General features: G+C 44.9%; 1 protein-coding gene across 2 annotated transcripts in view; it reads left to right on the top strand.

Moving 5' to 3' along the window:
- The first annotated feature begins 281 nt into the window (after positions 1–281).
- The window catches only part of LOC140427434 (uncharacterized), an 83,657-nt gene continuing 70,205 nt past the window's right edge, over positions 282–13,733 (top strand). Inside the window, exon 1 of one of the 2 annotated variants that reach the window (XR_011948487.1) lies at positions 282–765. Coding sequence is in view for 1 of the 2 variants with exons in the window: in XM_072512960.1 (XP_072369061.1) it covers positions 422–765 (344 nt within the window). In the remaining variant the exon portion in view is untranslated. The remainder of the gene's footprint in view (positions 766–13,733) is intronic. The other variant, XM_072512960.1, reaches the window with a different exon arrangement.

Genomic DNA, 13,733 nt, shown 5'->3' with positions numbered 1-13,733 from the left:
TTCAGTGCTAACTTCGCCGGAGCGCTGCACATCACACCTGCCCATTCATTGCTGAGAGGACTGACTGAGCCTGCGCAAGAATGGGCGGGCCGAGGAGAATCAGCGCGGGCGCGGGCTGTGAGAGTGAGCGCGTGCCGTCCAAAGAGGGGGAGTGAAGTGAATAGAGGCGCGCGGCGCAGGCGCGGCTGGGCTGAGGCGTGACTTCACAAAGCGGAGGAGGAGCCAGCGCGGCGCAGGCGCGCGGCCCGGGCAGGTGGCAGCCGTCAATATGCCCACGCGAGCATGAGATACCCCGCAGCCTCCGGTGATCCCGGGAAAGGGTCAGTGTCAGCGCTCGGCCGCTCCCCCTCTCCCTGCTAATTACTCTCCCCTCCCCCCTCCCCTCCCCCCTCCTCCCCGCCAGTCACCACCACCCGACTTCATGTCTTCCATCGACCAGAACTGGTTCCCCACTCACCTGCGAGTGACGGTTATCGGCGCCCGCAGTCTGCGGGCCAAGGGCAGGGACGGGTACAACAACTGCTACACGGTCATCCGCCTGGGCAGCGAGAAGTACATGACCTCGGTGAAGAGCGGCACCCTGAGCCCGGAGTGGAAGGAGGAGTGCACCTTGCAGCTGCCCTTGGTCCTGGACAACTCGGACAGGTGGACGCTGCACCTGACCGTCAAGCACAACAACAGCCACCTACCCGTGGACAGCTTCCTGGGCCATGTGGCTCTGCCCATCGCCCAGCTGTACGACAACAAGAGCAGGAGGAAGAACGAGTAAGCCTCCCCCCCCCCAACACACTGAACCCAACCCCGCCTTTTATTTTCCTGCAATTGCTCAGTTATTTTAACTCCACTGTTCCTGTGTGGAGTTACCCACGTTTTAGTCCTTCGACAAAATACTGTCTTTGTGCAGAGTTGCACAACGTGAAGACTAGGTAGGCAAGTGTAGTAATATTACCTGTCCCAATTAGGGGGAACCAGACCATCCCATCTATGTTTTTTGCTCATCCAAACCATGGCCGCAGGTCTTTCTACTACTTTGGCTATCCATGTGCAGTTTCTCACCTTAGACTATTTGAATCTACATAGGATGAGATTATGTCTGTACCCAAACTTCCCCCTTGCTCTGCTGCTACTTTCCTCTCTGGAAACCTTTGTCTATCCCTGGTCAGTATCTCAGTGTTTTCTGGCCCCCTGGTATTAACTGGGATACTTATTACGTTTGTTTTTACTGTGGCTCTTTCAAAAGATGAAGAATTATTGGGAAGTCCGGTCAATTAAAGGTTCCAGGAGGGAATCCATGCCTCTCAATACAGATATATATATAACAATTCTATGTGGACAAACTGAAGCAGAAGTCTTTATGACCTAGTCCTTGGCGTACAGGGCAAAATTTTGAAGTTTGCGGATTATATGAAATTTGGAAGCATTGTGAACTGAGGATGATAGTGTAGAACTTCAAAAGGACAAAGGTTGGGGAATGGCCAGTGACAGATTAAATTTAATGCAAAGAAGTGTGAAATGATTCATTTTTGGTAAGAAAATAAAGCCAACAATTCTAAAGAGTTTTGATATGTGCACAAGATATTGAGGATGGCAGGACAGGTTGAGAATCCTTTGCAGTGATCTCTCTTCCTGCTCTGCACTAACATCCCACAATTTTTGGCCCATTCCTATTTCTCACCTGCATGCTGCTGCTTGGCAACATTGGTTTCCACAGGTATGTACGCTGAGGAAAGCCAGCTGTACCTCACTACCATCTTGCTTGATCCTTCCATTGTCGTTAAATTGTCTGCTTGCCCAGCATCTAGTTCTGAATGAGGAGCAATTTCCTCAACTAAATATTGGGAAGTTCAAAGCTATTTTCAGTCCCCACCACACACTCCAATTCTCTACTTGGTAACTAGCTGAAGCCGAACAAGACTGCTTCCAACCTTGGTGTTGAATTTGACCTTGAGATGAACTTCCAACCACATGCCCATGCTGCCACTGAGACTGCCTATTTCCACTTCAGTATTATCCTCCAACTATACCAGGTTTCAATTTATCTGCTGCAGGATCCTTCCATCCATGCCTTTGTTATCCCTAGACTTGACTATCCCAACACACTGTTCACTGGCCTGTCATCTTCCAACTTCCATTCGCTTGTAACTGTATTACCCATTTCCTATTTGCACTAAGTCCCATTCAGCCATTTCCCCTGTGCTTTCTGACCTACATTAGTACTCGGTTAAGCAAGGCCTTAATTTTCAAAATTCTCATCCTTGCTTTCAAAGCCGAGTGGCCTACTGCTGCTCCTAATTCGCATGCTAGATTACAGCATTGAGTTCTAGCTTCATCTGTAAAATATATCAAGCAGTTTCTTTTCAATCAGCAAAGTAAAGGATAACTGTGTTAATGGAGAGTTTGTTTTTGTTTATCAGGGTAGAACAAAGGGTTAGATTTTGTAAAAATGCATGCTTGAATAAATCTCAATCTGATCATTTGCACTACAATAATCATATCTGTAGTGGAATATTATAAATTTTATGGGATTGATCAGGACAGTGCGACTGTGACATGACAGACAGCTGTGATTTAATGCACCTGAAGGTTTTTTGAGTGATGATTGTTGTTTTTAATGAGTTGGTTGTTTGATTATGTGGAAATATAATTGCATAATTAGAATTGTATAATTAGTGATGAGTAGAGAGGAAAGTAGTTGTGACTCAATTTGTAAATGACTCGATTTGTAAATTACCCAATCCATTGTACAAGCTCAGCCCTCAGAATAGCTGTGTCTTCCAGCTTGAATGGCACTATGGTTCAATCGAGCAACTGTAGTTAAATACCAGGTTGAACATGTGGACTCTGAGTGTGGAGTCTGCCTCAATATTCCAGACATGTGCATCCAAAATAACAGGAGCTATATTTTCTCTTTACAGAACCTGACTGACCCAGTTCTAATCAAGGACACACATTTGAAATACTCTTTTCGCTACACACCCTTCTTGACTGACTAGCTCTGAATTTTAACACATCCTTCTTAATTTCAGCTTTATAGTTTTAACATAAGTACTTAAAGTATTTTCATATTAATTGATTTTTTTTGTAGCACTATACTTGGCCTCTATTAAATCCCTTACTGCAGCTAATTTTGAAACATATTTGCTATAATATCTTTTAGCCTGTATTTGGAGTCTTAGATCTTTGTTCAGAATGGAGGCAACAGCACTCCATGATAGGCTTCAACATAATGCTACATTATCTGTCAGTACAAGACAACATAGTATGATCCTCTGCTGTCTGTAGCAGTGCAGTGACATGTAGCACGATTTTCATAATAAAACCCTGCAAAATTTTCTAAAAAGGTTCTACTCCAGCATTCCTCAATCATGGCTGATTCATTCATTTTGTGGACAGTCATTTTGAAAACACGGTGTGATTCAGACAGCACTTTGCATGGAGCTAAATGCAATCATGAAAATGTATAACTTGATAACCTTTACTTCCTAAATATGAAGTTAGTAGGGTGAGAAATTCATTTGTGAGCACTAGGCAAGTTTACCTTGAGTTCCTGGGGCCAACCTGTGTGGCGCATGTAGAGCATGTTGCTGAGAGGAGTTCAAGCAGCTGTGTGCTTCTGGATATGTGGAAATGGTGCTATTCTGATGTCACGTGTAGCCAGTTAAAATGGCTAACTCCCGATTTAGAATGGCTAACTCCTGATTTAAAATGGCGAACGGCAAAGGCTGATGGGAAAGTCAGCCAACAGGACACAAACGAGCAGCTGCAGGTTGAGTGTGTATTGACCTCTGGAAAGGCCAGGCAAGATCGATACCAGCAACAATCAGCATAACAAAACACCCGCCATCTGCATATTAATGAGCAATTACCGGGAACAATGAGCAACATTTAGACACATAAAGCAAAACCAGACTCTTTGGCGCCAGCAGAAGCCTACACAATGGGAGGTGAACGACCACCTCAATACCGCCCATTGATCAGGGAACCGCTCCAGCATTGGAGAAAATCGAACCAAGTGATTGGGACGAAGTCCAATCACTTGGAACCAGGTACAGGGTCCGCCCCGAAAGGCGGGAAGCCCCTGGGGACTATAAGAATTAAGCCCAAGTTCAAATCGTTCTTCTTGACCGGGTCACTCAGCAACGCAAACCAACCCTTGACAGTGACCGGTTCAGCCTCCGCTGATATCCAGTAAGTCTTACTTCAACACTCGCTACGAGATAGGCGCTCCTAACTACCAATCTGTACCAACTTCGAATCCCGCAGGCTCAGAACCCGAACGAAAGGCCATTCGTTTCCCTGACCTGGTGGGCCAGTTCCAAGTTAAGTGGCCTGTTAGTTGTAAGAAGTAGCTTAGACGTAGAATTTATGCATGAGTAGTGATTACTGTGTATAATAAATGTGCTTTGATTTAAATCTTACTAAGCGGTGTATTGGATTATTGATCATTACTCGGACTTGAACCACGTGGCGGTATCATAAAGATACCTGGCGACTCGAGCAAAGGTGATAAAACAGAGCAGTTAAACTAAGGCAAAAGTTAGCAACATACGGTGCCCAACTTACGGATATTCCATTATTATTCAATAATGAACATGAAGCAGCAAAATGGACCCCAGCCCTTATTTAAAAGACCAGGCTTCCTGATTGGTGTAAGCTACAATTATGATATTTTGTCCCCACTGGAAAATGCCTGGAAGTACTCAGTGCCTTGATGCATTTGCTAGAGTGTCTTGCATCAGCCTCACAGAGTGGCAAAAAGACTTGCCCACAAAAAGACTGCGAAGTGTATTGGGGCTGCAGCTATGGTACCTGAGTCTACAGTATGACAGGAAGTTGGAACTCAGACTACAGAGAATGGAAGCTTTGAGTCATGCTTTCTGCCAAGTTGGAGCCGGTCTCCTGCATGCTCCTTTTTAAAAATACCCAATTATTTTTTTCCAGTTAAGGGGCAATTTAATGTGGCCAGTCCACCTAACCTGCGCATCTTTGGGTTGTGGGGGTGAAACCCATGCAGACACAGGGAGAATGTGCAAACTCCACATGGACAGTGACCTGGGGCCGGGATCAAACACGGGTCTTCAGTGCCGTAGGTAGCAGTACTAACCACTGCGCCACCGTGCTGCCCTCATGCGTGCTCCTTAATAGTGACAGGAGGCTGACTGGTAGACCAATTAATGCACCCAATTTGGTGTGCATGCTCATTCAACAGCATCTTGCATATCTCCAAATCAAGGTTCTAAGTCCTCTAGCAGTACTTTGTCTGCCACCTTGCCCTCTGGTCAACTGGCAATTGGGCCATCCCTTACCCTTGGGCTGCTTGCAGCCTGCTTGCGCCTTTTGACTTGCCATGTTCTAATCCCAACTCTATACCAGCCTCCAAGATATCTAAGCTGGTGGCTGCATACGTCACGTCAAAAGACAGGCCTCTTCATTACTGCTGTGTTCTTGCTCTCTCCCTTCTTCCTTGGGCTGCTTTGGTTGTATGAGCAATAGTCTTTAGTATCTGACAGCTGGAACTCGAGAAAAGTTGGTGAAGAAAGGGATGCAGTGGTTTATACAAGTTTAACTTAACCTCCTTATTCTTTCACTCCAAGCCCCTATTAATAAAGCCAAGCTTGCTTTATTGACTATTTTCTCAACAAAGAACAATACAGCACAGGAACAGGCCCTTCGGCCCTCCAAGCTTGTGCCGGTCATGATACCACCCTTAGCCAAAACCCTCAGCACTTCCTAGTGCCATATCCCTCTATACCCATCCTATCCATGTATTTGTCGAGATGACTTTTGAACGCCGTTAATGTATCTGCTTCCACAACCTCCCCTGACAAAGCGTTCCAGGCACTCACCACCCTCTGTGTAAAATATCTGCCTCGCATATCTCCTGTAAACTTTGCCCCACAGACCTTAAACTTATGCCACCTGGTGACTGATTCCACCCTGGGAAAGAGTGCCTGCCTATCCACTCTATCCATGCCCCTCACAATCTTGCAGACCTCTTATCAGGTCACCCCTCAACCTCTCTCGTTCTAATGAAAACAATCCGAGTCTATTCAGCCTCTCCTCATAGCTAATACCCTCCAGACCAGGCAACATCCTGGTAAACCTCCTCTGCACCCTCTCTATAGCCACCACATCCTTCTGGTACTGTGGCGACCAGAATTGTGCACAATATTCCAAGTGCGGCCGTACCAAGGTTCTGTACAGCTCTGTAGCATGACTTGCCAGTTTTTATACTCGATGTCCCGTCCAATGAAGGCAAGCATTCCGTATGCTTTCTTGACTATCTTGTCCACTTGTGTTGCCACTTTCAAAGATCTGTGGACCTGCACGCCTAGATCTCTCTGACTTTCTACATTCCTAAGAGTTTTGCCATTTACGGTATATTTCCCCTCTATGTTAGACCTACCAAAATACATTACCTCACATTTGTCTGGATTAAACTCCATTTACCATTTCTCTGCCCAAGTCTCCAACCTATCTATGTCCTGCTGTATCTACTGATAATCCTCAATACTATCTGCCACTCCACCAACCTTGGTGTCATCCGCAAACTTACTAACCAAACCAGCTACATTTTCCTCCAAATCATTATGTATACTACAAACAACAGTAGCCCCAGCATAGATCCCTATGGAACAACAGTCATCACAACCTTCCATTCAGAAAACACACTTCTACTGCTAACCTTTGTATTCTGTGAACGAGCCAGTTCTGTATCCATCAAGCCACCTCACCTCTGATCCCGTGTGACTTCACCTTTTGCACCAGTCTGCTATGAGGCACCTTGTCAAAGGCTTTACTGAAGTCCATGTTAAAAACATCCACCGCCCTCCCCTCATCATTCATCTTTGTCACCTCCTCAAAAATCACGATCAAGTTAGTGAGGCACGACCTCCGCTTCATAAAACCATGCTGTCCATTGCTAATGAGTCTGTCCCTGAGAATTCTCTCCAATAATTTACCAACTTGAGGCTCGCCTATAGTTTCCTGGATTACCCCTGCTACCTTTCCTAAACAGCGGTACCACTTTAGCTATTCTCCAGTCCTCTGCGATCTCATCTGTAGCCAATGAGGATACATAGGTGTCAGTTAAGGCCCCAGCAATTTCCTCCCTTGCTTCCCTCAGTATTCTGGGGTAAATTCCATCTGGCGCAGGAGACTTTTCTACCTTAATGTCTTTTAAAACACCCAATTCCATCTTTTTTATGTCAACATGACCCAAACTATACACACACCCTACTCAAGAATCATCTTCCACAAAGTCCTTTTTTTTGGTGAACACTGATGTAAAGTACTTATTTAGTACCTCGCCCATTTCCTCTGACTCAACACATAGATTCCCCCATTGTCCTTAAGTGGTCCAATCCTTTCCCTGGCCACCCTCCTGCTTTTTACATATGAATAAAAAGCTTTGGGATTCACATTAATCTTACTCGCTAAGATCTTTTCATGACCCCTCCGACTCCATCTAATTTCCCGCTTCAGTACCTTCCTACTTTCCTTATAGTTCTTAAGTGTTTCGACTGTTCTCACCCTTCTAGACCTTACAAAAGCCTCTTTTTTTCTATTTGACGAGGTTCACAATATCCCTCGTTATCCAAGGCTTCCTAAACTTCCCATACTTATCCTTCGTTCTGTCAGGAACATGACGTTTCTGAATCCTAATCAACTGTAGCTTGAAAGACTCCCACATGTCCGATGTTGATTTACCCTCCAACAGCCGCATCCAATCCAAATTCTTCAATTCCTGTCTAATGTTATCGTAATTTGCTTTTCCCCAGTTTAGCACCTTAACGCAGGGTTACCCTCATCCCTATCCAAAAGTACCCTAAAGCATACGGAATTGTGGTCACTACTCCCAAAATGTTCCCCTACTGAAACCTCAACCATCTGTCCAGGCTCATCCCCCAATACCAGGTCCAGTACTGTCCCTTCGCTAGGTGGACTATCTACGTATTGCATCAAGAAGCCTTCCTGGAAACACCTTACGAACTCTGCCCTATCCAAGCCCATAGCACTAAGTGTGTCCCAGTCAACATAGGGGAAGTTAAAATCCCCGACCACAACGACCCTGTTACTTTTGCACCTATCCAAAATTTCTCTACCTATCTGCTCCTCTATCTCTCGCTTGCAGTTGCGGGGTCTGTAATTAAACGCCCAACATTGTGATTGCCCCCTTCCTGTTCCTGAGCTCTACTCAGATTGCCTCATTGTATGAGCCCTCCGAGGTGTCCTCCTGCAGCACAGCTATAATCTCCTGAACCAGTAATGCTACTCCCCCACACTTTTACATCCCCCTCTCTCTCCCCTGAAGCATCTATATCCTCCAACGCTCAGCTGTCAATCCTGCCCTTTAACCACATTTCTGTGATAGCCAAAACATCACAGTTCCAAGTAACTAATAAGTGCTCTAAGTTCATCTGCCGTGCCTCATTTTCTCAACCCCCTGTCACTTTCAATGACTTGTATACATATATACCAGTTCCTTTGTTCTTACACCCCTTTAGAATTTTGCCCTTTATTTTGTATTGTCTGCCCATGTTCTTTAGTGAATCACTCCACTTCTCTGCCATGAATTTCATCTGCCACCTGTCTGACCATTTCACCAGCCTATGTCCTTTTGAAGTTCTATACTCTCTTCCAAACTGTTCACAATACTTCCAAGTTTTGTGTCATCCACAAATTTTGAAATTGTACTCTGTACACCAAAGCCTCGATCATTAATATATGTCAGGAAGAACAAGAGCAAGAACACCAACCCCTGGGGATCAGCACTACAAATCTTCCTCCAATCCAAAAAACATCTATTCATTCATTACTTGGTCCATTAACCAGGTCCCTTTTCAGATTCGAAAGATATACAGGAGGGCTCCAGCAACAAAGTCCTCGATTGCTCCCTATCACTAAGCTGTGGACACCTTAGCACAGCAGAGGTGAATTGAGGATATGGGCGTGCTAGTGGTATTTGTGTCTGCAGGCTAATTTCTCAAGTCCATCATAGAATCCACTGCAGGGTGTTCTCAGTGTTGCTGTACATTATGCAAATCTCATCCATACCCCACTTCTGAGCCATGGTGGTCACCTGTGCCATCTTCCTTTTATGTGGAAATCAAAAATGGACTCTACCCACAGGGACATGATGTGCAAATTTCTAAATGAAAGGAGGAAAATCATACTCACTGTCACCCTCATCCTGGTAGCCTCCTTTTTATCAGGCTGTATGAAAATGTGTGTGCACACTGTATGCAAACATAGCAACATAGAAAATAGGAGCAGGAGGAGGCCATTCAGCCCTTGAGCCCGCGCTCTGCCATTCATTATGATCATGGCTGATCATCCAACTCAATAACTGGTCCCGTCTTCCCCCAATATCCTTTGCTCCCCTTCGCCCAAGTGCTTGAAAACGTACAGAGTTTTGGCCTCAGCTGCTTTCTGTGGTAATGAATTCCACAGGCCGACCACTCCCTGGGTGAAGAAATTGCTCTAAGTCTCAGTCCTCTATGATCTACCCCATATCTTAAGACTGTGACCCCTGGTTCTGGACGCTCCCATCATTGGGAATATCCTTCTTGCATCTGTCCTGTCTAGTCCTGTTAGAATTTTATAGGTTTCTATGAGATACATCCTCATTCTTCTGAACTCCAGCAAATACAATCCTAACTGACTCAATCTCTCTCACACATCAGTTCTGCCATCCCAGGAATCGGTCTGGTAAATCTTCTGTGTACTCCCTCTATGGCAAGAACATCCTTCCTCAGATAAGCAGACCAAAACTGCACACAATATTCCAGGTGTGGCCTCACCAAGGCCCTGTATAATTGCAGCAAGATGTCCTTGCTTCTGTACTTGAATTGTCTCGTTACGAAGGCCAACATACCATTTGTTTTCTTTACCGCCTGCTACATCTGCACTATAAATTCTATGATCTGTATGCTTACCTTCAGGGACTGGTGTACGAGGGCACCCAGGTCTCGTTGCACATTCCCTTCACTACATGGTGAGGTTTAATCTGTCCTAGGTGTGGTGAAGGTTGGGTTTGACCTGGTTGCCGCAGAACTCTCCATTAATTTGAACTGTGCCATACCACCCATCCTTTGTGGAAATGTTTATACAGGAAAACACCTTCGACCACAAGTCCATCAGGTAGGATCCGCACCTAACACTCTCGAGGACCTCCAAGAAAAGGAGATGATGGATCCTCTCATTGCCAGAAAGTTCAGTCAACCGCCACAATTATAGCTTGGTTGGTGGTGAGATGGTCCGATCCCATCATATGCTTCATGTACATCGGAGTCGTAGCACAGCTATATCTGGAATCTCCACCATGGCATGCTGTCCTCTAGGCGATTGCAGTGAGGAACAAACCATCATCTATGTCCTTCTGGCCTGTGCCTTTGCAAAGAAAGTCTGAAAAGAAATGCAGTGGTTTGTGTCAAGATTAATCCTGAGTAGCTCTGTTAAGCAGGTCTCTGTGCTGTATGGGCTGTTCCCAGAAACATCAATTACTGCTGGAGGTCCACAAATCCTGTGAAAGATCCTCTTTAGCCTGCTTGAAACTGGATGTCTTGAAACATCTAAGGTGATGTGCACAGGCGTATGTTGCAAACTGGCATACTCCTTGGGGGCGATTTTCAGCCCGCGTTAGCTGCCAGCAAGAATGGTGACCTGGGTGAAAAATACCACGAGAATCAGAAAACACAATTCTCGCCAGTGAGATCATGTTTTCCGATTTTCCACGCCCCTCGCTGGTGATGTATTGAGAGGCGGGGACCTCATTTACATACATTTTAATATACTTACCGAGCCCAGACTTCCGGGGATGGTGATGTGCTGAGTAGGCGCACATCAGATGGCTCTCCTCCTAACTAGAACCAAAAATGTTAATTTGGCCTGAAAAGCGAACAGAAAGAACTCCCAAGGAAAAAGATTAACAGTGGTGAAGACATACCGGCAAACAGTAGCTCGAGGGGCCGACGAGCGGGCAGAAGTTGCGGAAAATTACAAGTAATGAGCCGGTGGACCCACGAGGTGAGATGGAAGCCCCGGCTGCCCAAGAGCGGGGAAGACAGGCGACCCGAGCATTGGCGCCGACACAAACAATAACCTCCCCCTCCGCACCAGGGGATGGGTGGAGAAACTTCCTAAAAAAGGAGCTGGCCACCATGAAGGAGGCAATAAAAACAAATCCAGGTGTTGTTGAAGGGGGTGATGATGGAGACGATGACCTCCCTCTGACGAATGTGATATAAAATAGTTACTTTAGAGATACTAGTTAATGTAATGTAGAAATAAGCCACTTTGATTCTGGCAGTTAGGGACAAAGGGGTTTGAGACCGCATGGAAAAAGCAGGAAGAGGTGTGTCTATGAGAGTGATGCTGCATTGATAGGGGCCAGAGAAAGGGATTGGAATTGAGCCAATCAGAATAGATCAAACAGGTCAGGAGGGACATAGGCTGACCTATGTCCGTCGAGTATGTGAAACTTGATACCATTTGAATTGATTTTACAGAGATCCCTTTGTCTCTTTGTTCAGTCGTTTTTCTGGAGCTTAAGAGGCTGGATGTCTCTTATGTTTCTGTAAGATGAATTAAGCTTGCAAGCTAAATAAATAACTTCTTTTTACGTGCGAATCCATCTCAACTTTTATTGAGGCCAGACTGACAGAGAAAGAAACTTGGGGATCAACATTTGGTGCCGAAAACCGGTATTTCTCAGGGCGATCCTGATCCAACTGCGAAATCAGAATTAGACTGATTATGAACAGGAGGATGGGGAACAAAGGGCCCTCAATGTAGAACTGGAAAACGACCGCGCATTGATTGTTCCCCTCTTCTTATCGTCTGATTAGTCTGGTCACTCGCGGTTGGCACAGAAAGACCGCCTCGACGAAATCACAGGTCAGTCTGGGGATAAGCGTTTTAATTGATGGGATTTCATAGAGTTAATTTGGCTGGGGTAGGCTGTACTGTTGATGTAACATTTAAAATATAAATGGTTCAACTTTATTTGTGAGTTAATTCGGCTGGGGTAGGCTGTACTGTTGATGTAACATTTAAAATATAAATGGTTCAACTTTATTTGTGAGTTAATTCGGCTGGGGTAGGCTGTACTGTTGATGTAACATTTAAAATATAAATGGTTCAACTTTATTTGTGAGTTAATTCGGTTGGGTTACGTTATGAGAGGTAGATGTAACATTTGAAATTGAGAATGGTTCACCTCTATATGTCTGTGTGTTAAAAATATAGTTGATTAAGCTAAACTTTTTTCTTTGGACTGTAGTGGCGAAAAAACGCAGTTCCAAGGACTAGTTGAGATTATGGGAAATTCCTTGGATAGCACAAATGATCCAGGCATGCCACTGCAAATATTATGTGATAAGTATCCGGACAAAGCGAAGGACTTTAGAAAATTGTCAGCACAGTTAAGAACTAAAATGGGAGATGAATGGCCACTAGGGGGAACCAAAGACCTAGAAATGGTTAAGAAAATCCAGGGACAAATATGGAAAAAAAATCAAGGTATGAAAACTAAAGAATTAATTGGATTATGGAGGCAATATTGTCAAGAGGAAAAAGATAAGATTATGTTGTCCAGCTGGCAGGATAACGCCCTTAAAATGGGGATTTCAATTAGTGAACAGAGTAACCTAAAAACATTACAGATCTTGAAAAAGGAATGTGCATTTAAAAAAAGAGCAAATAGAGACAGGGAGGACCCGGGTCACACAAGAGGTGAACTACGTAGTTCAATGGCTGGCCTTGAATTGACAGAAGAAGAAAAATTCAATAATTCGGAAAAGTCAGTAAAAGTTCCGTCTGCACCCATAGTATGGTCTGCGCTCATTCCAGAACCACCAGAGTACAATAATATATACCCAGCCATTGCTCCCCAGATTTCAAATATGTCAGAAACTCAAGCCCTTTTGGGTGATAGTGTGGGTCCTGATTTACCAACTTCACAACCGAAAGAGCAAAAGGAACTCTGTCCCACAAGCCCAGTTAGCTCTAGGACAAGATCTCGGACAGCGAGAGAGGGGCTTGAAGCTCACCAGAAACAATTAAGCATATCACCTAAGTCTCTCCAAACTAAGGAGAAATCACAAGATTTGGGAACAAAGAAAGCTGAAACAACTTCGGTTGAAGAGAAAGAACTCCCCCTAGTGACAGGGAGCGACGTTGAAGTCTTGGAACAACCAGGGGAAATAGCTAAAGTGCCCCCTGGTGACATTCGGAGACAGTTACCGATTAGGAAGATGCGAAACCCAGACCCAGGGACTGCGGCAGCGAACCCCACGATAGACGTTTACTTCCCATGGACACCCAGTGAGATGATGGCTATTATGGCTACAATCCCAGATAGAAAAAAATCTCCTGCTGCCTTCGTGGATTCATTGAGAACTACCATCTCAATTTATCAAGCTGATTCAAGGGACCTCTGGGCCCTAGTCCAGCAGATTTTAACCTCAGCAGAGTACCGCAATTATCTTAACCACCTGAATTATGCTAGTCATGCCGCACTCCAGCAGGCCTATGCGTTAGACGACGATAGAAGGACACAGATCTTGAATGCGTTGAATAGCACATTTCAAAGGCCCATAAATCTTTCTGTTATCTTAGACCTAAAACCTAAGAAGACTGAAGAGCCAGAGGAATTTCTGGAGCGTTTTAATGAAATCTACCGGGGGCAGTCAGGCGATTTGCTGTATCAAAATGGTCAGAATTCCCCTCAA

Source organism: Scyliorhinus torazame, chromosome 7 (assembly GCF_047496885.1).
Source record: "Scyliorhinus torazame isolate Kashiwa2021f chromosome 7, sScyTor2.1, whole genome shotgun sequence".
Classification (NCBI taxonomy): Eukaryota; Metazoa; Chordata; class Chondrichthyes; order Carcharhiniformes; family Scyliorhinidae; genus Scyliorhinus; species Scyliorhinus torazame.
Note: the sequence above shows the minus strand (reverse complement) of the source record. Positions and strands in the feature narration are given on the sequence as shown.